This window comes from Rhipicephalus microplus, unplaced genomic scaffold (genome assembly GCF_043290135.1).
Source record: "Rhipicephalus microplus isolate Deutch F79 unplaced genomic scaffold, USDA_Rmic scaffold_12, whole genome shotgun sequence".
Taxonomy (NCBI): domain Eukaryota; kingdom Metazoa; phylum Arthropoda; class Arachnida; order Ixodida; family Ixodidae; genus Rhipicephalus; species Rhipicephalus microplus.
The window spans coordinates 22962305-22984670 of NW_027464585.1; the positions used below are offsets into that span (position 1 = coordinate 22962305).

The window sequence follows — 22366 nt, forward strand, 5'->3', positions numbered from 1 at the left end:
TGCTCGCCAGTAAGACGAGTGTCATAGGAGGCGTGTGGAAGGCGCATTGAGTAAAGTGCGTCCAGGCGCTGGCAGGTGGTAATAATGTCCTGAACTGTTGTCGGGCTCTGCATGACAAGAGCATTAAAGGCGACGGAGTTGATGCCTTTCATTACTTGCCGAATACGATCGGCCTCCGGCATGTCCTTTTGGGCGCGGCGGCAGAGGGCCAGAACGTCTTCAATGTACGATGTGTACGATTCGTCAGGCCCCTGGATGCGGGTAGCGAGCTTCTGTTTAGCTACCTCAGAGCGTCCTGTAGAAGTGCCGAATATTTGACGCAGCTGCACCGTGAATGCTGACCAATCAGGAAAGTCGCGTTCGTGGTTATGATACCACGTCTTAGCAACCTCCTTCAGATAAAAGGGTACATAGCGCAGCTTATGTGCCTCATCCCAGTAATTGCAAGCACTGGTACGGTCGTAACTGTCCAGCCATTCTTCTACGTCCTCACCGCGAAGGCCAGAAAACACTGGAGGGTCTCGTTGCGAGGTACTCACGGTGTGGTGAGGCCCAGCAGGCTGAGCGGGTGGTGCGAAGAAGGCGGTAGGGGGTGGGTCGTTTTGCGCCATCACTGTTGGCAAGCACAGCCGTCGACCTGATCGGAGCTCCAGGGGTGACCGGTAGTGCACGAGGACTTGGGAATCACAGCACGCTCCACCACTTGTGAGACGACGTCAGGTACGAAGGAGCGACCGTTTTATTGTCAACCCAGACGCGCGAGCCAGCAACCGAGCAAGCAGCGAGCCGCTACGATGATGATGATCACGGTGCTTTGTATGCGCAGGTGAAAGTGAAAATGATGAGCAACACAATCAGCGCTCACACTATCGCTAAATAGTGTTTTCTGTCTTCTGTGCCCCTGTCTAAACATTTGTGCCATCAAGTTGAGAAAAGTATAGAGTATTTTTCAGTTAAGGTAAAGGTGCACAAATGTGGCCCACTCGTATGAGGCGAGCTGCCCTGATTCGGCTGAATTATATTTGCTGGCATGTAACAAACAGCGTGGCTAATGTTGTACATTTTCACAATTTCTTGGCCTTTGTGGCCGAGCAGCACAAAGCAGAACGAAGAGCATACGGGACACGCCACTTCTGCTCGCTGTCCCATTTGCTTCATTTCCAGCCAGAAGGTTCATCAACTACCTAAGAAAGCCTTGCATTTCTACTTGGACTCATGCAGTGTCACCATCTCGATTTGCTTGCACTTAACTATTGGTGGACTCGGTGGAGTCTCGTTTCATTTTCTTGCTCTAGTTTTGTTGCTTTATGGTTTTGCGCAGTATGTGTAGAGAAGGAGGGGAACAGGCACACCATTTGTGTGCCAAACTTAATCACCTGCGCTGAACTGCCCTTGTTGTGCCAAACTTGTTTATCAGCGCTGTGCTGTGCTGCAGTGCCCAAATTTATCTGGAAGAGGCAAAAATCAAGTTTTGAGCCCAATAGTTATGGCTGAAACATATTTTCGGTTTTATCAAAACTGTTCCTTCACCCAGGCTGTGATCAGCTATGGAGCTTGGCTCAGCAGGCGCCATGAAATAAACAAAAACTAGGAAGTGGCATTGCTCTGCAAATGAACCTTTGTCAACCCTAATCTGACCATCTTCATTTCCTTCACGCCCCTGGCCATGTGCAGAGCACCTCATTGGTATAATTTTTTTAAGATCATCACGTGACACTCCCTTCCTTGACGCCAGGTGCTTTCTTTTTTTTTTTTTTTGACTTCTTAGTGTGGAATTTTGATCGTTTTCTTCGGTTGGTGGTCACTGGCTGCTGTGCCATAACTACTCAATAATGCACGGTAAGTAAATTATTTATGTGGTTCATGGCAGAACATACTTGCGGGAAAGGTTGTAGTTTGTTGAAAGGGCAAGACGACCCTAGCTATACTGCCCGCAACTTTCCATAGGTGCATGTGTTTTACTTTTGTAAAACATTTTGTAAACTTTGCCGTCACTTTTTAATCTAGTTGGCTTTTGTAGTGTGGTAATTGCACAATTTTGCTGATGATCTTTGGTATGCAGTGTGGTAGCAGTTGGCTTGCTCTGACCTGAAGGCTGTGGGTTTAATCCCGGCTATGGTAGTTGCATTTCCACTGTGCAAAGTCGGAGGACGTTAAAAAACACCATGGGGTCTGGAACCTTTTGTTATACGGTGTCCCTCATTATCATACGGTGGATTTATGACCTAAAATTTCAGATATTATTATTAGTGATGTGTGGTATTATCTTTTCCTAAAGGAGAGGATGGTTTAACTATATATGCCTTTCAACACACACTAGTTACGTTGTTTACGTAAGTAGCGTGATACTTGGCGCTTTTGTCAACTAGGAACCACAAATGGCAAACGGAAGGTTGTGTTTAGCTTCACGTGCCCTGAACCCCTGTTCGACACCTTCCTTATTCCACTTCAACAAACTCCCAGGATATTTCCCACCTAGCACGAACGAAGCCATTGGAAGCCCAACTATAAAACAGAAACGATCGGCAGGAATTTGTGTGCATTGCCAAGTAAGGAGACTTCACAGTTTAGCTTTCTGTTTTTTAAATGCAGCATTGGACAAGTGCAGCTACAAAAAAGCTGTGAAACGGCATTGCATGTGCTCTGACCTGTCTTTCTGAGTGCTTTCCAAACTTGCGTGAAAAGGTCTTTCTGCTCCGATGTGTCTTTCTGGATGCTCCCAGACTGCTCCCAAACTCATGCCCCCTGTTCCATCTCCGGTAGAGTCCTTAGTGCAGAATGAAAATATATATTCTTTCGGAGACAGATGAGCCCATAAAGCTTACTTGTGGGCTGAGGCTTCTCCCATCTTATATCTAGGTGAAGGCGCTTGCTTGACCAGAGAGCTTTGTGCAGGCCCGGCTGGAGCAGGACTTCGGTTTCCATGACGACGCAGCCATGGAGGCCCTGCAAGACGCCATGGAAGAGCTGCGACGGCAGGGGCTGGCGGTGCCCCCAGGCAAGGCGCCCCCCTCGGAGCTGCCCCAGCGGCCATTTGGCCTGGAGCTGCCCCCGTCCGCGTACCTCCCACACCGGGGAGCTGCCTCGCCTCGTATCCGTAACTCCAAAAGTCGCACGGTGAGCAGGGCACATTCTCTTTCCGTTAGTTTCTCAAATTTAGTATTTCTTGAAAACATTGGCAGCAAGATGTCGTAGTTTAGAGTTGCCCTCGTGTCCACCTTTTTGCTTCACGGCTTTGGCTTCATCGGCTGCTCTATCTCTCAAACCACGTGATGTCAACAACCAGCCGCAAATCAACATGGCGGCGAAGGCATCGACAATGGGTTGCGTCCGCACTCTCACAAACTACCCAAGCAGCACGTCAAAGCTCTTGGCCTTGACGAGGACGTGGTCATCGAGAGCCTGGTTTAGATTACGATCACTGATAACAGGGAAAGTAGAAGGTTCAGTAGCAGCGAGTCGGCTTGCCCGAACCTGTCTTGCTTTTGCACTGCCAGCTGAATCCGTCGCCACCGCTGTGTCCACCCGTGTCATTTCGGCTGGCGTGTTTTCTCAAATAACATTAGTGAAGGTGTAAACAGTTTTTGTTTTTTGTGCCTTGTATGCATAATTATAACTCGGTATGAACTTTATTGATCAGGAATGGGGCAAAATGGAATGAATTCTCAAGCGGCGATAGCGGCGGTGGGGGTGGCATGTACACGAGGGGCAGAACGAACGGGAACATTTTCGGCGAGCGCGGACATCGTTTTTCGGCCGCGCTAGCATTTTTGCTTGAATTATGCCATGTGAATTCTCCAGGACTCATTTTTTTTTTTCGTGTCGACTTCGCGGCGCAGTATCCGGCTGCTTTTGCTAGGAAGCGAGTGAATTTTCAATAAGTTTGGCCGCTTTCGCTTGCTCTAATATCAACTCGCTCGCTCTGACAAAACCACAGCACTTAATAAGAGACGGGGAAGGCAGGAAAGTTCAGAAGAACATCACAGACTTTTTTCAGCAAGGTGTAGTTGCCAATGAATTTCTTTTCATCATTTTTATCAGCTTTAAGTTGTTTTTTGTTCATACGAATTCGAGCTGATACGAACACTTGACGCGCTTCCTTCGAATTCGTATCATCGAGATTCTACTGTATCTGGGTGTTCACTTGCAGTCTGATCTTGCATGGTATTATCACATTCGCCTGACGTAGGCATCAGCTAACCGCTCATTAGGTCTGTTCCAACGTAACCTCATGTATGCTCCAGATACTCTCCATAGGCTAGCATACATCACGTTATTACGCCCTAAAATCGAATATTCATCAGCTATATGGGATCCCATACAAATCCACAACACCCATGACATCGAGTCTTTACAAAACTGTGCAGGGTGTTTTATATTTTCCTATTATTCACCCTACACCAGTATTTCAGCACTAAAGTCTCTCGCCCAACTTGAAGACTTATCTCATCGCCCCAGAACTTCCAGTCTTTCGCTTCTCCATAAACTTTGTTATCACCTATGCCTTCACCGCATCTTTGAAACACCAGCAGCTATCTTTCCACGCATAGGCCATATCTTTAAGATAGAGTCGAGCCTGCATATAACGGCCCCACTTAAAATATACTTTCGCTTAAAACGTACAATATCCGCGTGACCGTGAAAATACACATTGTTTCAATGGCACAAAATCCCACTTACAACGAACGTCTCCGAGCGCCGCCGATCGGTTACAGCGAACGGAGTCAGTCCTCTGCCGACTTCCCGGGAAACCACTTTACCACCGATCAGGCATCAGTGAGGAGCCTATAGATTCTTACTGTTAAAGGCCGACCCTGCCTCTGCGCCCTTCTAGTTGCCGCTCTCTCAGACCGCTTTTTGTTACGCACCCCTCTGCCCTTTGTCCCCCCCGCTACTCTGAGCACCCCGCATTGCCAGATGAGGCCAGTGTCTTTACACTGCCACCGATCTTTCGAAGACTGGTCGGCCATCTCCCCTGTTTTTTATCGCTGGTACTGTTGTTGGTGTCGCCGGCCTGGAGTGACCAGACCATTTGCCGGCATCGTCGGCCACCAGCTGTATCCGACCGTCTGCGTCTTGTCTTATTGTATCGTTCTAGTGCACGCGTGTACGCTACCCCACCCATTCTGGTCATTCGCGATTCGTTTAGTGTTTAGGACCTGTTCTCACTCACTTCGCACTCTGCTCAGCATGCCCTCTGCACTCGTGCAGAAGTGTAAAAACGGCTGTTAATTTGTGCGAAACGAATCGCAAAATATCAAAGTCGGTGAGGCCACAAACCCGCTGGCGCGACGGAACGATTCTTTGACCACGGCCGATGATGCATTGCACACCGCTGCACGCGCCGATCCAGGTGGCCGTGCTTCGGCCTTTGCGTGCACAGGCACTCTTTTCTACGCGCGAGTTTAGCGTTTCGCGGATCTTTTAAGCAAGCTACCCGACCTGCCTCCTTCTCGTGTGTTCAAGGTCGCCTTCCCATCGGATCCTTCCCTCTCGTCACCCTATCACAACTCCTTGCCCTTTTCTTGCAAATCTGCTCTCCTTTCTTGATAACAACTCCTTCTCCCGTCTCCACCACTCTGTGACGCCAGCACGCTGGCTCAAATTCAGAAGTTTCGTTTTCTGACTATAAACGGGCTCGGAGCTGTACCACGTGTGTAGTCAGGATGTCGGACGGGAGGCCTTGCGCGCTTTTTTCTGCCGCTCAACAAAACGTCAAAAGTGGGACTGCTTGGCTTGCGCGTAATGCGTGCGTTAGGTGCCGCATTGTGGAGCGCTTGATCATAGCTGTTGACCACCTGGCAGCCAACTTCCCTCTTCGGGGGTCTTGGTATTCAGTTGTGGAGATGGTGAACATTTCCCGGGTGGCGGTGACGGTTATGCGCGTGAAATTTTTCGCGAGGCCGACTTCGTCGACGTCGGGCCCGATGTCAAGCCTGAAGCTTCCAAACAGGACCACTGCAGCGGCTATTTGTAGCAGCGCATCGTCGACTCCGACATGGGAAAGCAGGTGGGACATCTGTTAGGTTGGTTTGATTACGGCCGATAATGATGCCAACACCATGAAACCATGCACGGATTAAGGCATTGTGAATTAAGGCAAAGAGCACCCTGCCATTTGAAATAACTATAGATTGCCCCTATCGTTACTGCTCTTCGAAACATGTGCGTCACCGGCTTTTTTGGGTAAAAAAAAAAATTTTGTTTTCACTTGCAACTTTTTTAAAAGCTGTGTTTCATTTGCTACGAACTTCGGGTGGGATACAGTAAACGGATGCCGTATTTCCAGGTTCGTTATAAGCGGGCTAGACTGTAAAATGCATAACCTGTTGCTCAGCACATTATGCTCATTCTTTCATATCCCGAATAGTTTCATGGAATAATCTGCCATTCCCCATTGCCACTGAACCCAATTTCTGAACGTTTTAGGAACTTGTACACAACAATTCTACTGATATATCCACCACGAATGCTTTTTTAGATACCGTCATGTGTTCTGTAGGCTTGTGTGAGTATTCGAACGAATAGTAGAGTATACGAATTCGGGTCAATTCGAATTCAATTTATTGAAATTTTTGAATTATTCGCAATGAACGAATAGCTGTACTATCAGCGTCTAATGAAACCCGAACAGCGGCAAGCTTTTGCGATAGGGTAGTGCGTGCCGTCCAGTTATCACAATTGACAGGCGCGCGCATCCTGCTTGGCAGCTTTCCGGATATATAGGTGAGCGGAGCTGCTCAGGTGACTTCAAGTGCCAAGTGATACCTTTTGTCGAGGACTCGTGCAATTGTGCCGCGCAACGCGAGTTCTGTGTAAATGTGAAGTTGATTAGGGGTTGGTGAAAGTAGCAGGACCGTCTCTTTGTGTGCAACGGAGGGCATTGTGCTTTTCGTTGCGCAGCGATCGGCAGCTACGATGACGTCGTTTGGGAAGCCGCATATGCTTGTGAAAAATCCGATGACAACAACATTTTGCACATCTGGCAAGATGACGGCCCTGGCAGTGATTAGGGCGCTAAGTTTGTAAATAAAGGTTTGCTACGGTTCAGTTTTTCGATTTCTAAATTGCAAAAAAATACAAAAAAAAACGAGCCAACCTGTATGGAAATATTTTTTTTCTCACTTACACTATAAGTAGGGGTCGACCTATATCCGTGCCCTACCTATTTTCAAATACTAGCTCAACTATTGCAGTCTTATGATGATGGTAAATTTTTTGTGCAATAACAGAGTAGAATAGCAAACAAGTGTACTGTTTTCTACATAAATATATGATTGAATAAAGAATTACTGGTGAAAAAAATTGCATCTCTTTATTATTTTATTCATATTCGAAAGTTCTGACATTGGCACCAAGCCACAAAAGAGAACCACACAGCAAGTTCTTGGAAATGGTGCTACATCTGCTCCCTCCAAACTTGCTCAAAGAGGCCTTTCCGGCGGCTTCAAGCCTGCTACAAAAGTCACTTTTTCCTACTCCTAAATCTATGTTCCACCCCTGGATGCTAGAGTCGCACTTTAATGAGGTTTCAATGTATGCAGCTGACCAATGGCAGCCGTGCATCAACGCCGTCTGGCCGAGCCACGCCGGCAGCTGCGGAGAACGACGACGTGGTGTCGGAAGGGTGTCCCGCTACCCCAATCGGAGGCACCAGCAGCCTACTGCGCAAAGGGGCATCCCCACTGGGCCGACGGTGAGTAGAAGGCCGGTTTTCTTTTTTTAGCTGCGAAGCTGTTTAAGTTGGCTGTGAAGTATCGACCTTGGCAGTATCATCATTATGAACGGGCATGTGTCAAAGAATTTGGGCAAAGCTCGCTTCTATGGCTGTGACAACTCCGAGACAGAAAGGAAGCATAAAGTTGCATGAATGAGACATAAGAGACTCAATTAGACAGATGACTTGCAACAAAAGGTCTCTCCGCTGCATGTCTGTATTTCGTGCGTCTAGTTGTCTCTCCTTGTCTCTCAGTTGTGGGACTTTATGCATTCTCATGGCATACCAACAGGCCCGATATGCAAACTTAGTGAGTACAGAGAGAGACTTTGTTTTGTGCATAAAAGATGATGATGATGATGATGCTCCTTGGAATATTGGCACTTACGCACTTAAGGGCATCGGCCAAGAGTCGGGCAGATCATACATACTGGTTTTATGATTAATATTTAGTATGAGTTAAAATTACCTAGAGATGAACTCTTTAATCTAATGGTAATTATGAATGATTGTAATTTCAAGTTGTATTATTTTGTGTAACCTCCCAATGACCGAAGATCTTTAACTAGGAAGACCTATGAAAGAATTATTACCAGTTGATACACCTACCAAATCTATTCGAGTCACATATAAACTTTTTGACAGCTCTGAAAATATTCCTGTCTGAGTGTCCCAGCGCAGAGGTCCCGAATGATGACGGAACGGCCGACTTAACCGGTAGACCACATTGCCGCTGTCACGAGTCCCGTTAATTTGGGAGGCGATCGCCGGGCTAATTCCAAGGGCCGAAGTATCGGCCCCCCGAACCGCACCACGAAAGCGTGGACAATTTAGAAGTGGTCCTATTTGGCGCGCCAGCGGACGCCGGCTGTGGCCCAATGAACAAGTCAGAGCCGAGAGTTGATAAACAAAACAAATTCATATTCCCAATTATGGCAAATCAAAACGATACACAAGTATGCACACTCGACAATAGTTGAATACAATATGTCACCAATCAAACAACGTACTACACGGTACAATCAGCCACACTCGAAACAACGGACACAGACCACAATACGCACTACAATGCAGTCGCATGCATCGAACAACCGAGACACTTAAAGACTAGAGAGTTAGAAAACTTCTTCAGTCCAAAGTTCTTGGAACAAAAGTCTGGATGATACTCTTCCGAGAATCACTCACTCAAAGTCCAGTGCTGTTGTCGTTCCGCTGCCCCCGAAGTTTCTCTTCCAGGAAACCTCGCGTCTTCAATTGACCGCTCTCCAGGCTCCAAACTTCTTCGCCGGAAACACGACGGCTTCACACACGCAGCTGTTGTCACGCGTCTTCGCTCGATAGCGGTAGACACACACTCTTGCCTGTAGCTCGAGTCTTCACCCCTCAGGTGGAAATCCCTTTCTTCTCCTCCTTTGTCACCGAAGACAAAAGGCTTCGCCCACAAGGCGGAACACCCTACGCACTCTGGCGCACACCTTCTTCTTCTCTCGCTTTGTCACTAAGGACAAAACCTTCACCGACAGACGCGGCGGGATACCCTACGCACTCTGGCGCTAACTTCCTTCTTCTCCTGATCTCCCATCTCTGCTGCTCGGTAAACTACCTTCCGCGCGAAATTCCAGAAAATTCTTATCATTTCGTCGGCGCAATGCGCAGCGAAGGCTGGGGGAAAGGGCGAGACGGTACAAGGGCCGTCCGCAACGGATGATGCAACCCTGCATCACCACGCCCTTTTCCATCGAGAACGTTCTAGGGCTTGCTCGGCCGCGGATGCGAGCAGGTTCGTCGGCGAACCTACGCTTCCGAGGGGAGAGGGACGCGCGCCCGGGGAGTCTTTGGATGCTTGTTTTCTTTTTTTATCGTTGACCTCAAGGCATCCTTCCGGCGTTTGGTCGCGAAAATTTGGCGGCGCGCCCTTTTTGAGCGGTTGTTTTGTGACAGCCGCAATATAATTTTAATATGGTTGATTGGGCGAGTTGGTGATACATGATTGTTTAAAATGAGCGCGCACTAAGTTGATGCAAACAGGATAGGTAGGGACAAGCGCTTGTTCCTGTCTTTCCTGTTTGTGTCTACATAGTGCGCTCTCATTTCAAAGAATGAATTCGATACTTTTGTTTCCTGTGTAAGGAAAAACGTCGGCAGCTCAACAAGAAGTATTCAGTAGTTTCGAGTTGGTTGCAATAGGAGCAAGAAGTGGAGATCGCCAAACCCACTCTGTGCATGTAAAATATAAGATTTGGAATTCTACTACACCTTCTGGTTATCACAACTTCAGCCCATCTTGCTACACACCATTTCCTACTCCAAGGAACTGTAGGTGCTGAAAGTCCAGTGATGAATCGAAACTTGGAGTAAGCACAGATAATGCATACTTTCTGAACCGTGCCGCAGAAACAAACGCCGTGACTGAAAGGAGAGACAGAACTGGACCTGCCAGAGAAGCTTTCTCCAGAGAGTGCGCAACTTCATTCAGTACAATTCCTTTCTGTCCCGGCACCCAAATAATCGCAGGTTTCGCAGATGACGAGGAACAAGTGCAGTAGACAGTCATTAAACGGAACCTGAAGGGTCCAGTAAAATGCATTTCATTTAACAGGAGTTCCGTTTACTGAGGAATGAACCGGGGCACACGATGCAAGAACAAAACCGACTTTGTCAGAAGCATTTGTTCCATTTAAGCAGCAGTTCGTTAAACGAATTTTCATTACTGAGAGTCTACTGTAATCTCAACTATCTTAGAATATTTTGTTTATTTATTTATTTATATTGTTAGCCAAAGGCCGATACAGGGTAGAGTACTGAAATACTCTTCATACATTGTTCAAAGACGCAAGCACTACACAGTGAAATCAAGACAGACAATGCATCTTACAGCTTTAAACAAAACTACACCATACAGACCATACAACTCGTAATGCAAACGAAAAACAACTCTTACTAAAAGTACAACGCACAAAAGTATTCAAGTTTTACACAGTAGTGACCAACATTGAGCAGACAGCAACAGAATCGCAGACACCACACTTAACATGCACTGTTCCACATGCTTGAAAAATTATAATCATCAAAATCAGGAACTCTTTTTATCATTATCTTCAGTTATTTGAATTTATGTCAAAGCATACAAGCTGCCTTTCACTGGAAAAAAAGGAAGGTAATAACGCTTATGTACGGTTACCTGGAAAAATAATAGGCCAGTACAATGAGTGGGAACTGGCAAGTGCCCCAGTTGTTACATTGCTGTGTTTGAAAAGCGCACTCTTTCGCAAACGGTGCCTGTCCAGCGAGCGAAGTTATCTTTGTGTGCCCGGCAACTAAACGCAATCGTTCCAGTCGAAGGCGCGCCATTCTCACCGCCAAAGGATAAGCGCGCGTGCACAAGCATCCAACCCTTCCTTCGCAGGGCGAAATACGAGTGGGAGATAAGTGGGAATTGGCGCATTGTGACGAGCTGGGCGCCGAGCGCGAGTGGCTTTCTTTTATTGAGTTTTCAATATATAGATACGTATACATCTATGGTGAATGACTGCGGGGGCGGCAAAAAATCAACCAAGACTGTCAATATACATAATTGCTATCGCGATAAAAAAAAAGAAAGCAAAGCTGAACGTCGTCGAGGGCCACACGATGCGCACGCAGTGAAACTATGCACGCACGCACGGCTTCGAAAACGAAAAGCGAACAACACGAACACAGACACAGATACTGCGAAAAACTATTCGGTAAAGTGCCCTCCATATGCAGCGCAGCCCCACATATGTGACGCTAGCTAAAAGGGTGGCACTACCAACACGCAAAAGTAGTTATTTTTTTAGAGTACTGTTTAGAGTTATTTTTTTAGAGTACTGCGCGAGTGTGCGTCCACGGCGGCAAGAACGGCAGCAACGCAGGCTCGCGAAGTGCAGGCCCACCTGCGCGCCTCACCCGGACCAGGCTCGCCGCTGCTGCTTCGCGCTTCGTCGGCAGTGGATCGGTCGCGAAAGATGCACACTTGTACCAAAATGCCAAAATGCTTAGCGAAATTCCTAGGTTGTTCGGGGGGCAAATTCGTTATATCCAAAGTAGTCTCCCGCCGTTACTTAGTTACATAGAGGTCGCTAATACATGTGCTTTTATGGTGTGATGGGTGGCGGGAATAGAAAAAGTTCGTTATATCGAGGAACTCGTTGTATCGATGAATTCGTTATATGGAGGTTTGTTGTAAGCAGATTTAACTGCATAGCCACAGAAGTTATAGTTGAAGAGATTTTACGTAGGGCTAATGTAACAGCAAAGAACTCGGCCAAAAATATTTGGGTGTGATCAGGAAGCCTAACAGAAAATGACCAGTCTAGTTTTATAGAAAGAATTTCCACCCCGGCTTTTTTTTCACACTGTGAAACATCAGTTGCTATCACAACTGTAGAAGCAATTTGATTTAAGCGATCCTGAAAATTTTCATTTAGAAGATTACCGTATAAACCGGACTATAGGTCGAATGGGAATATAATTCGACCCCCCAGGTTCAGATTATCGAAAAGAAAGGAAAACAACCCAAATTGCCGAACGACATTCATTTGCGAATTGGGCGCACCGTACCCCCATGGTCGGAGCTCCGCTCAACCATCATCGCAACTGTTCCTATTTGTCAGATGAAGCACCACCGTCTTCCAAAGACGAGAGTTTGTCGCCGGCCGGCTCCCACAGTGCGTTGTCTTCCGTGCCATACAGCGAGTTGCTGATGGAACATTTCTTAAAAGAATTTACCACCATGGAATCCAGCAAGGAACACCAGGCGGAAAGCACCCAGCTACAAACAGTCCCAAGCGGAGGCCCCTGTAGGCGGCCCGTCGGCGTCTTTGGGTTGTTGCTGGACATCCACTTTTCGTACTTCAGCCGCACTCGATCCTTGAACGGCTTGTTTAGCACAACGTCGATCGGTTGGAGGGTGGACATCATACCACCTGGTATCAGGGCGAGGTCCGCTTTTTCATCGCCCAGTGCGCGCTTCACAGCGTCGGTTGAGTGACCACAAAACGCATCTAACACCAACATGCTGCAAAGACTCAGCAGTGCACCTGGCTGAGGGTTCCAGACTATTCGTATTCATTTGAGCATCATGGCCTTGTCCATGTATTCCTTTTTGTTGACACGAACGACAACACCGGGCGGGAACACTTCCTTCGGCATTGTCTTACGTTTAAAAATGATGAAGGGTGGAAGCTTTCTACCATCTGCCATGCATGCCAGCATGACGGTGAAGTGCGAGTGCTCGTTGCCAGTGGACAACAGCTTCATATCTTTGGCACCACGCTGCATGATCATGGTCGATGAAGGCATGTCAAACCACACGGGGGTCTCATCGGCATTGTCAATCTGCCCCATTATGTGGTTGTTCTGCTTCCGAAGCCAGTTTGCAAAGTCCTGGAAGTTTATAAGCTTGTCCTCGAACTCGTCTGGAAACTTCTGACAGATGAATGTGCGCCACTGGAAAGAAAATCCTTTGCATCTCATGAATCGACGCACCCAAGAGTTTGGTGCACGAAACTCTTCTCTCGTGAGCCCAGCTTCTCGAGCGAGTTCCACAGCTTTCTTGCAACTGGTATCCACGGTCAATGGCAGCGAGCACGCATGAACTTCCCACACAAAGTTCCCTAGCGTATTTGCCAGCTGTGGATGAATTGCACTTCGCCCACGAAATGACATTTTCTGAGGATCGCACATCTACAGCTTTCCTTTCTGCACCCTCCAATAGCGCACGCTTTTTTCTGATACACCAAAGCAGCACTGAGCAGCCATATTCCAATTTGCTTCTGCAAACTCAACAACCTCTATTTTAAACGCAGCTAAGTGCTGCCTTCTCGTACCACTACTCATATTCAGTGAACAAAAAAAAAAAAACACCAAAAATGAAACACAATGTCAAGCAGAGCGAGAACTTAGAATAGATCGGAGGCAAATCAGGAACACAAAAAACTGACAAGAGAAAAAAAAAAACAACCTGCTATTGGTTTTGAATGCGAATATGGCAGTGTCCAGCTTCTCATGCACATGCAAGCCACATGTTGGCAGACAGCGGTGCATTGTTGGCTAGACACCGCTACCGTATTTACTCGATTCTACCGCGCCCTCTATTGTAACGCGCACCCGGTTTCCACGACAAAAAAAAAAAGTAAGACATCGATTGCAACGCGCACCCTTTTTCTCGTTGGCGCGCATGATCACACCACTCGAAAAAACGACTCCTTTCGGGAGCGTCTTCCACCTAAATATGAGGTATGGGGGAAGCTTGTGCCCATTTGACGTGTAACTGAGCATTGCCGTCACTTTAGTGTTACCGTGGACCGATGTCGGCACAAAAACTTGCTTCGCCCCCTTCTCGACCGTTGTGGTGCCAAGCATGTCGAAGTAAAGAGGCGTCTGATCGGCATTCCCGATTTGCCCAAGCAGGTAGCCGTTGCTGCGCCGCAGGTTTAGGACGAACCTCTGAAAACTGTGAAGCTTTTCATCGTACTCCTCTGAAAACTTTTCGCATATGCCCGTTCGCCTTCGGAGGGAAAAGCCTTTCGTCTTCATAAAGTTAGTTAGCCAGCACCTGCTTGCTTTAAACTGGCTCCGCATTAGACCTTTTTCTAAGGCTAACTGGATAGCCCGCTCTTGAAGCAGTTCTGTCGTCACGGGCTGCTGTGCCACTCGCTGCTCAAGCACATACTCGCCGAGCAGCTCTTCAATTTGCGGAAACCGACCCTGCTGTGGTCCACTAAAGCCTTTGCGTGAAGCTTTGCTGTCGACAATCTTCTGCTTTTGTTTCCGCCAGTCCCGCACGCACGTTTCGGGAACTCAGAACGACTGCGATACGGCTCGATTGCCATCCGTTTCTGCACACGCGATGACTTTTCTTTTAAAAGCGGCATCGTGGTGCACTCGAACTTTTGGAGTCCCCCCTTCCATGCCGTCGATGCTAATGCACTACAATACGACGAACTCCTCAGCACACGTAGGAAGTGCCGCACATGGGAAACACATAGGCAGAAATGGCTGACTCCGTGGCCGATGCACATAGGGGGCGGCCATTTCGGAAATGCCGATGGCAATAGAATTACCGTATTCATTTTTTTTTTCGTACTCTATTCTAACGCGTATGCGATTTGTGAACTCGCTTAACCGGGAAAAAGTGCGCGTTAGATTCGAGTAATTACTGTATATAAGACGAGGGGCGACTTTAGCTCGTTGTTTTATTGAAAATATCTCAACTTATATTCCGGTTTATACGGTACTGGGTAGTAACTTCACATTGTTAGGGAATATATCGTCATATAATATGGCTAATTTACTCAACCTGCCACTCACAGCAACTATATCATTATATCTGCAATGGTTCCAATAGCTGCTGGGTAAAGATTACCTGAGGGTACAAAAGTGAGGCCATGTTACATTAAAAAACAGAGCTGGATCACTGATAAATATATATTCTTCTCGTCTTATCGGCGATTCATAGACACTTAACAATGTTTGAACTGTTAGTAATTCGGATCTAAGAAGCAAAAAGGGATTTGTGATTCCTTATATAGAACTGCGTTTGCTACAAATTTGGGCGCCAAGCACCAGCGAAATGCTTGGCGCTCAATTACAACTAACGGACGTAACTTTTATGCTGGTACGCCAGAAAATAAGGCACACCTAAACTCCAGTATACGGCGTATGTACATCGGGTAAATCATTATCAATGTGTCTGTCCGCATGCCCCAACGACTATTACTAATCCTTCTGAGTAATCCTTCTTAATGCATGTGATGCTTCGGTCACTATTTGTTCAATATGCATACGGCAGTTGAGCTTTCCATCATAGATGATTCCGACGTACTTGACTGTTTACACTTAAAGAATATCTGCTTGGTGGAATGAGTGTTATATTTGCGCGAAGTAGGCTAGAACTGCATGCTTATGTACATTAGGGTCAAACAAATACTGTCCAGCCAAGCTTTCAAGGTAGATAAGTATCCTTGTAATAAGCTATAAAGTGGTTGAATTTCATCCGCACAAGCAAAGAAAGCTATATCATCAGCGTGAACATATGTGTTCACTTTTTGATGACGAGGAATGGAGCTAAGCAAAATAATAATTAGTAGCGGGGACAAAACTGCTCCTTGGGGAACACCACGTGTGTATCTGAATTTCTCCGTTGATATACCGCCCAGTACACAGTAAAACTCTTTGTCCAGCAAGAACTCAGGCATGCCAATCTCTTTCATCCTTTCTTGTAAAATTGGGTATTCGACACTATCGTAGGCTTTAGAGATATGTAGTGTAACTAATGCTGCATACTGTTTTTGTCGCCGGGCTAACTGCATTTTGCTGTCCAAATCAACGTGAGCAGACCATATAGACATTCCTGTTTTAAAGCAAATTGACAGGGATTTAATAATCTATTAACAGTAACAAATTTAGTTATCTTAGCATGTAATACACTCAAACCTCATTATAAGGTAATGGGATATAACAAAATGATGGATATAACGAAGTAAATAAATATCCTCTTAAAAGCTTCATTGAGAACCGTTGCAACGAAGTAAAGTTGACCAGTAAATCTGTAGCCAACAACAAACTGAAGTAGCCTATAAAAAAACACCATTGTCTGTTAAGTACCGTATATTGTTTTCTGCGGAGTTTGACGCTCGTTCGATGCGGCTCTTTCAAAACTCCCGCGCCGACCTTACAGCTACGCCACGCGCGGCTGAGAGAGCCGTCCTCCTCACACAGCCAGCGGAAAGGATTGAGGAAGCACTCAGCGGGTCCACAGAAGTGGCGCCACGGTGCAAAGCGATTTCCCTCTCACTTAAGAACACACGATGGGGAAGTTACAGAAGGCTTACATTTATTCACAAATCAGAGGAGATCCATCATTAATTGAAGTAATCGGTGATGTGCATATGCACACTAATGCCTTGGAACGAGTCAATCAATTTCGCACGAGGTTTGCAAAGCATAGTAGCGCGCAGCTAGGTCCAGTACCAGCACTTTCCATAGACTATGGCAACGACTGTGTCTTCGCTGCTACCCTCTGCACCAAGAAAAAAGGAGCGTCTTCACGTGGAGAGAAACAGATCGGCATTAGAGATAGAGCCAACTCTCCGCGACAGCTTTCTTTTTTTTTCTCTCTTTCTCCGCGCAGAGCCTTGAAAGGAGAAGGGTCTCTACGTGCAGATACAGAAAAGGGAAAGGCGTGGCACAGGCGATTCGTAGATCGGCTTTTGAGAGAGAGCAAACAATCTGCCCTGGTCTTTTCTTTCCTTTTCTTCTTTTCCTTCTTCGCGCACAGCATTGAGAGGTGCTGCCGCGGGATTGGGCATGGTGCTGAGAGCATTTTCGGAGCGTGGTATGTTCGAATTAACCGTCGCAAGTGCTTGTGCGTTCGAATTACAGGGCGTTATCGCCCATTGGAATACACATAGCTTTGACGGGACCACAGCGTGAGTTCGAATTAACCGGAAGTTCGAATTAATGAAATTCGATTGTGTTTATTTTCGGTCGCACACATGGTCACGTAGCGGTACATCGGGCCGCGAGGCGGTTTCCTTCATTGCATGCTTATAGGTGTGCGCCCATCTGAGCATACGTTGCCACTAACTTTTATAATCGATATAACGAAATAATGATTATAACGAAATAATTGTGTCTCCTCTTCAACTTCATTATAACGAGGTTTCAGTATAAACTCTCAATTAAGTTTACAAAATTGGATGTTAATGAAATCTGTCTTATGTTGTCTTGAGCAAACATTTTGCTCTTATCTTTAAGCAGGGGGATCAGGTTAGCTTTTTTCCACACTGAAGGAGTTCAAGAGTGTTTTATAGAATAATTTACGGTATCCAATAAAAGATTCAGAGCAACATCCAAGATTTTCAGCATCTTCGTAGTGATACTATCAGGGCCTGGTGCTTCCTAAGCTTCAGCTGTACAGAGTGATAACTAGAGACCAGATCATATCAAAATGCCTATTTTGTTTCTTGCATTCCTATTGTGCCACGCTGATATATGAGCATGAAGTAGAGGTTAAAGGGGTCCTGAAACACTTTTTTAATTAACCATGGCATAGATTCACTAAAGGAGCTTATTGCCTCGCGAGTTCAACATCGCGAAAATATTAAGAATCCGTCCAGTACGAGCAGAGTTGCAAAGAATTGTTGCACACTGCAATCGCATTTTCTCTTCTCTCGTCCCAAAGAAAGCACTTGAAGCTGAGCAGGGAGGGATGGCCGGGGCAAAGAAAATACATCATGCGCGCCTCCTGACCTTGAGCGCTTTCTCTTTTTTTTTTTCTTCAAATACGGGTCTTTTTGAGTGTGATCATACGTGCCTGCATTGACAAGTCTCTGCCTTTTTCGGCAATTCCTATAACGGCGAAGCGTGCCTTGTTCAAATCAGACAATGGCTGGTAGATGGCCTTCTGCGAGTAATTTTTAATTTCCTCCATCATTTGTTGAGAGAATAGAAAGCAATTTTATCTAACTGATAGTTCATTTTGAATTCCCGGCTGCGTGCTGCACAATAATATTTGGTTTGCGGTTCTCAGGAGCCTCTACTACCGATCGGTAGTGTTTTTTTACCATGCTCAAAAAGTATTGCAGGGCCCTTTTAAGAAGTGCTTGTATAACGTTTTTATAGAGCCTATAAAGGCCTTTTTTTGACGTTTGTTCGCAAATTTTCATAAGTGCCTTTAATAGCCTATACTGAAAATCGTTGCCCATATGAACACTATTTCACCTAAAATTTTGCTTTCGAGTACACTTGGAGGTTGGTATTCATGTTACCAGGCAAAATTTAGCTTTCTGAAGTCTATGGGGTGGAACCTATAGACAGTATCGCCAGAGCCTGGTGGCCTCTGGCAACATTGTGCGTTTACCGGAAAACCACCTCTGGAAACTTCCGGTTTAGCTTTTTTCTGCGTGGTTTCAGTCCTTTTTGCTGGCTGCGGCTGTTTGTGTTCCGATGTTTTATGCGAATAAAATTATTCTGATAAAGCACTCGCAACTCGTGCACAGCTTTGTCAAGACAGGATGCAGTCTGCAAGCCTGAAATAGTTTTATATGCTAGTCAAAACGTTCTGTTTTTTGACCGATTGCGATAGAAAGAGCGCCTGCATGCGTTGCAGCGATCATGGGAGAAAACTGGATTCCCACCAAGAGGGCGTAGGTTTGTGCTGCCCACTTCATTTAAAGGCAATTTAAAGCTCGGCACAGACTTATGGCACACAGGAGATACTCAGACGTTAGACTAGTCGAAGGCCCCTAGTTACTGGGAACACATCGGTCGCTGTCTTGTTTCACCCGTGGCAGATGAATTTACTGACATCTGACATGGGTAGCAAAACGTGAATGCTAACACTGAAATTTCATCGCAAAGGTGTTTTATTTATAGTTTGAGCGACATCAATGATGTGTACTGTCCGAAGAAACATTGGACACAAAGTAGCCGCGCTCAACATGAATTCCCGCACTGTGTACGTCATGGTGTTCACGTTTCGTGGTTGTTCTATTTGATTTCAAGTTTTGAAAGCGTTGCCGGCGAGTGGGCTCTCATCTGTTCGAGCAAATGGCTTATCACTTGTCTTTCTGCCGTTAATGAACATTACCACATTCTAGCTAATTTATCTTTTGGTGTGAGCATGGACTGTATGTTTAGGTGGGTTCAGCTTGAAAGTTTTAATAATGAATAGTTTACTCGTGAGGGAACCATAATAGTTTTCTTGACCCAGCCGCAGTTGGCGTCATCACATAATCAGTACATTTATATTTTCTCAGTCACACGAACATTTCGAATCCCGAGCGATTCTGGGAACCATAATAGTTTGCTTGACCCAGCCGCAGTTGGCGTAATCACATAATCAGTACATTTATAGTTTCTCAGTCACACGAACATTTCGAATCGCGAGCGATTCTGATTGCCGCTGATCTCAATAAAAAGTGCCCGGTGTGACACAGGCACAGAAATAAACGTTCAATCCCGTGGTTGTGTGCTTAGACAAAAACGCATATAAATTCGTGGTCCGACAGAAGTCAGGTTGTCAGTTCTAGTCGAAAAGTTTAATTGAACAACTTCACTGTGGATCGGGCAACTCTTCTCTCGCATGTTGACGATATGGGTGCGCTTTGAAGACCCGGACAGGGAAAAGACAGGTGTGCGCTGTCGATTCCCGGTCAGCGTCTTCGAAACGCATTCACATCGTCAACATGCAGAACCAACTGGCTCTATTAAGTTGACTGACAAACTTCTCCTGCAATTTATGCATTTTCTGTTTGTATATGCGCGCGGCCACTGTCAGAGGTAACACGGAGCAGGGGGCCGCGCTCATCGGAACGCCACGACAAATATTTCGTGGCACCCGTCAGCCACGGGAGCCGTGTTACCTACAGCAGTGGCCGCGCCTGTACCTCCCGTGCGCTTCGAGCCCCTTCATGTAGCTGCTAGACGTTGCTCCGAACACATCATAAGGAATGCACCAGAAATAATAGAACAGCAAATTCAAACACCGCCGGGACCATTGAAAAAGCATTACTGGAAGTGCCGCACCAGAAATCTGCTGAGGCAGGCCATTCGGCGCGAGCCAGTTTGTTTACAAACACCGAAACCAGCTATACTCCATCTCAGCAGTTTGTTTCAGCACAGTCAAGTCTCCTTAGGCAACAGGCAGGATGATTGGCTTGTATTCATCCATGCCGCGTTCCTGTTTGGCATCTTCCCGGCATGTGCCTGCACGAGTAGGGAACGGGGGTGCTTCTGTGCGGTCGCAGAATGAGAGAGAACCAATGCAAAACCTTAGGAGTGTCATCAAGCGAAAAGTACAGTGTCCATAAAAAAAAAATCAATGTCTTCGTGGTTTTTTGCTTGTAATTTTCTTCTGAAAGGGTGCTTCACCAGGTCAAATGAGAAATTTTAGGTAAATACTGGACTTGTTGTGTGCTCCATGAAAAACTTTCTACCACAAGAATTTTTTAATTGGTTCATTGTGAGCCATGAAAGAAGGTGAGCTTGAAATCTTTGCCAATTGCCCGATGTAGACTTTGCCAGCCGAATTCCTTCCCTGCTCTCATCGGTATCAGAGGAACTCTGAGCAGAAAGTTAACACGACGCGATGCATCAACACGTCATGAGCATTCACATGATTTGACAGGTTGCCTTCACATGACATGCCCATGCCATGCGGTGCACGCAAGCGGTGTTGTGTCATTCCGGCGTTCTTTGTGTAGCTGCCCGTTTTTGTGGAATGGATCCTCTATGCGTGAACGTTTGGAGAGGCTGGGATGGATCATGCGTCACTACCATGATAAACAGTGTCGCACCGCTGGAATGCTCTCAGGGACTATGCACCAAAACATGCTAAGCGTTATCAGGGCTGGCATCTGCATGATGCGACAACGAAGAGAACACTAACATAAACGAAATACAGTCGAACCTCGATATATATCGAACGGCGCGGCGATCGTGAAATAGTTCGGTATATCCAGAATTCGATATAAAAAAATCACGAAAAAAATGCGTCAACAGCTTGCTGATAACAACCAACGAACCGTTCAAGCGTGGTGCAGTAAATACTCACTTGAAGATTCAAACATAGTATATATTGTGTTGGCTTAAAATATTGAAAAATAGTAGCCTGTTTTTTGTTGGCCATGGCGTGTTTGACGACTGCGTCCTCAATATAGTCCAGGTGATCCATAAGCGATAGGCCGGTGCCTTCAATCGCGCCGCAGTGGCGGCGCACAAGGGCCAAGGCGGCTACGACCTCAGCTGATGTCGGGAGCGGGGCACCATCAGCGCTTGCGGGATCCACCTCGGCAGAGTCTTCATTTGGCTGCTCAGCAGTAGCTTCGGCGACAATATCCACATCCGTTTTATGAGGTTATCTCCACATCCGCTTATGAGGGCCAAACCTCATAAGCACGAAAATGCACGCGACAGTGACGAGCGATGCGACGTATATCGTCTTCGCGCGATCAGTCGCTAGCTCAGGCAAACCTCATTCACGCGACGGCTTCGGCGAGCGAATTCCACTGTTGCTGGCATGAGGCCGTCTACTCGCACCAAGAAAACCGCGTAGTGAGCGGTATGCAATTTAAAAATAATATGTATTGTTGTGTAGTGGAACGGAAAGTGTTTATGAATGCCTTGCAACACTTTTTTTATATGCACACGCGTAAACATTGCGTTATTTCTTGTTGCGCATACGGGACTAGGGCAGGGTCACGTGCACCTATGTAGTCTTTGTCTTTTCCGGTTTTTTGCTATTTGGCTGCTTGAGCTCAGCACTTTCGGGCGATGAGCGACGGTTTCCAAATCTGGAAAACCGAGCGATCGCGCGAAAACTACCCCACGACACGTCGCGCGAACGCCCTGTTTCGTTGCTCATAGCATCGCTCGTCGCTGTCGCGTGCATTTTCGCGCTTATGAGGTTTGCTCTTAACTCCGAACGCACGAACACTGCGAGCACACCGACCGATGCCAGCCGATGCTAAGGGGGAGGAGCTTGCAACAAGTGCGCAGTGTGCCGTTGACACCATAAAGACTGCAACAACTGCAAGCTGCAAGGCTGCGGCGCGCGTATGCAGCTAGGTTAAAGTGGCGCTCTCGGCGCCATCAATGTGTGCAGCATTCGTAAACGCCCGCCGC

At 46.6% G+C, this 22366-nt stretch overlaps 1 protein-coding gene across 3 annotated transcripts in view; it reads left to right on the forward strand.

Annotated features, from left to right (window-relative positions):
* The window catches only part of LOC119166692 (USP6 N-terminal-like protein), a 138150-nt gene that overhangs the window by 86483 nt on the left and 29301 nt on the right, over positions 1–22366 (forward strand). For all 3 annotated transcript variants that reach the window (XM_075882405.1, XM_037418013.2, XM_075882406.1), the window contains 2 exons: positions 2896–3117; positions 7545–7696. In XM_075882405.1, the coding sequence (XP_075738520.1) occupies positions 2896–3117; positions 7545–7696 (374 nt within the window). The remainder of the gene's footprint in view (positions 1–2895; positions 3118–7544; positions 7697–22366) is intronic.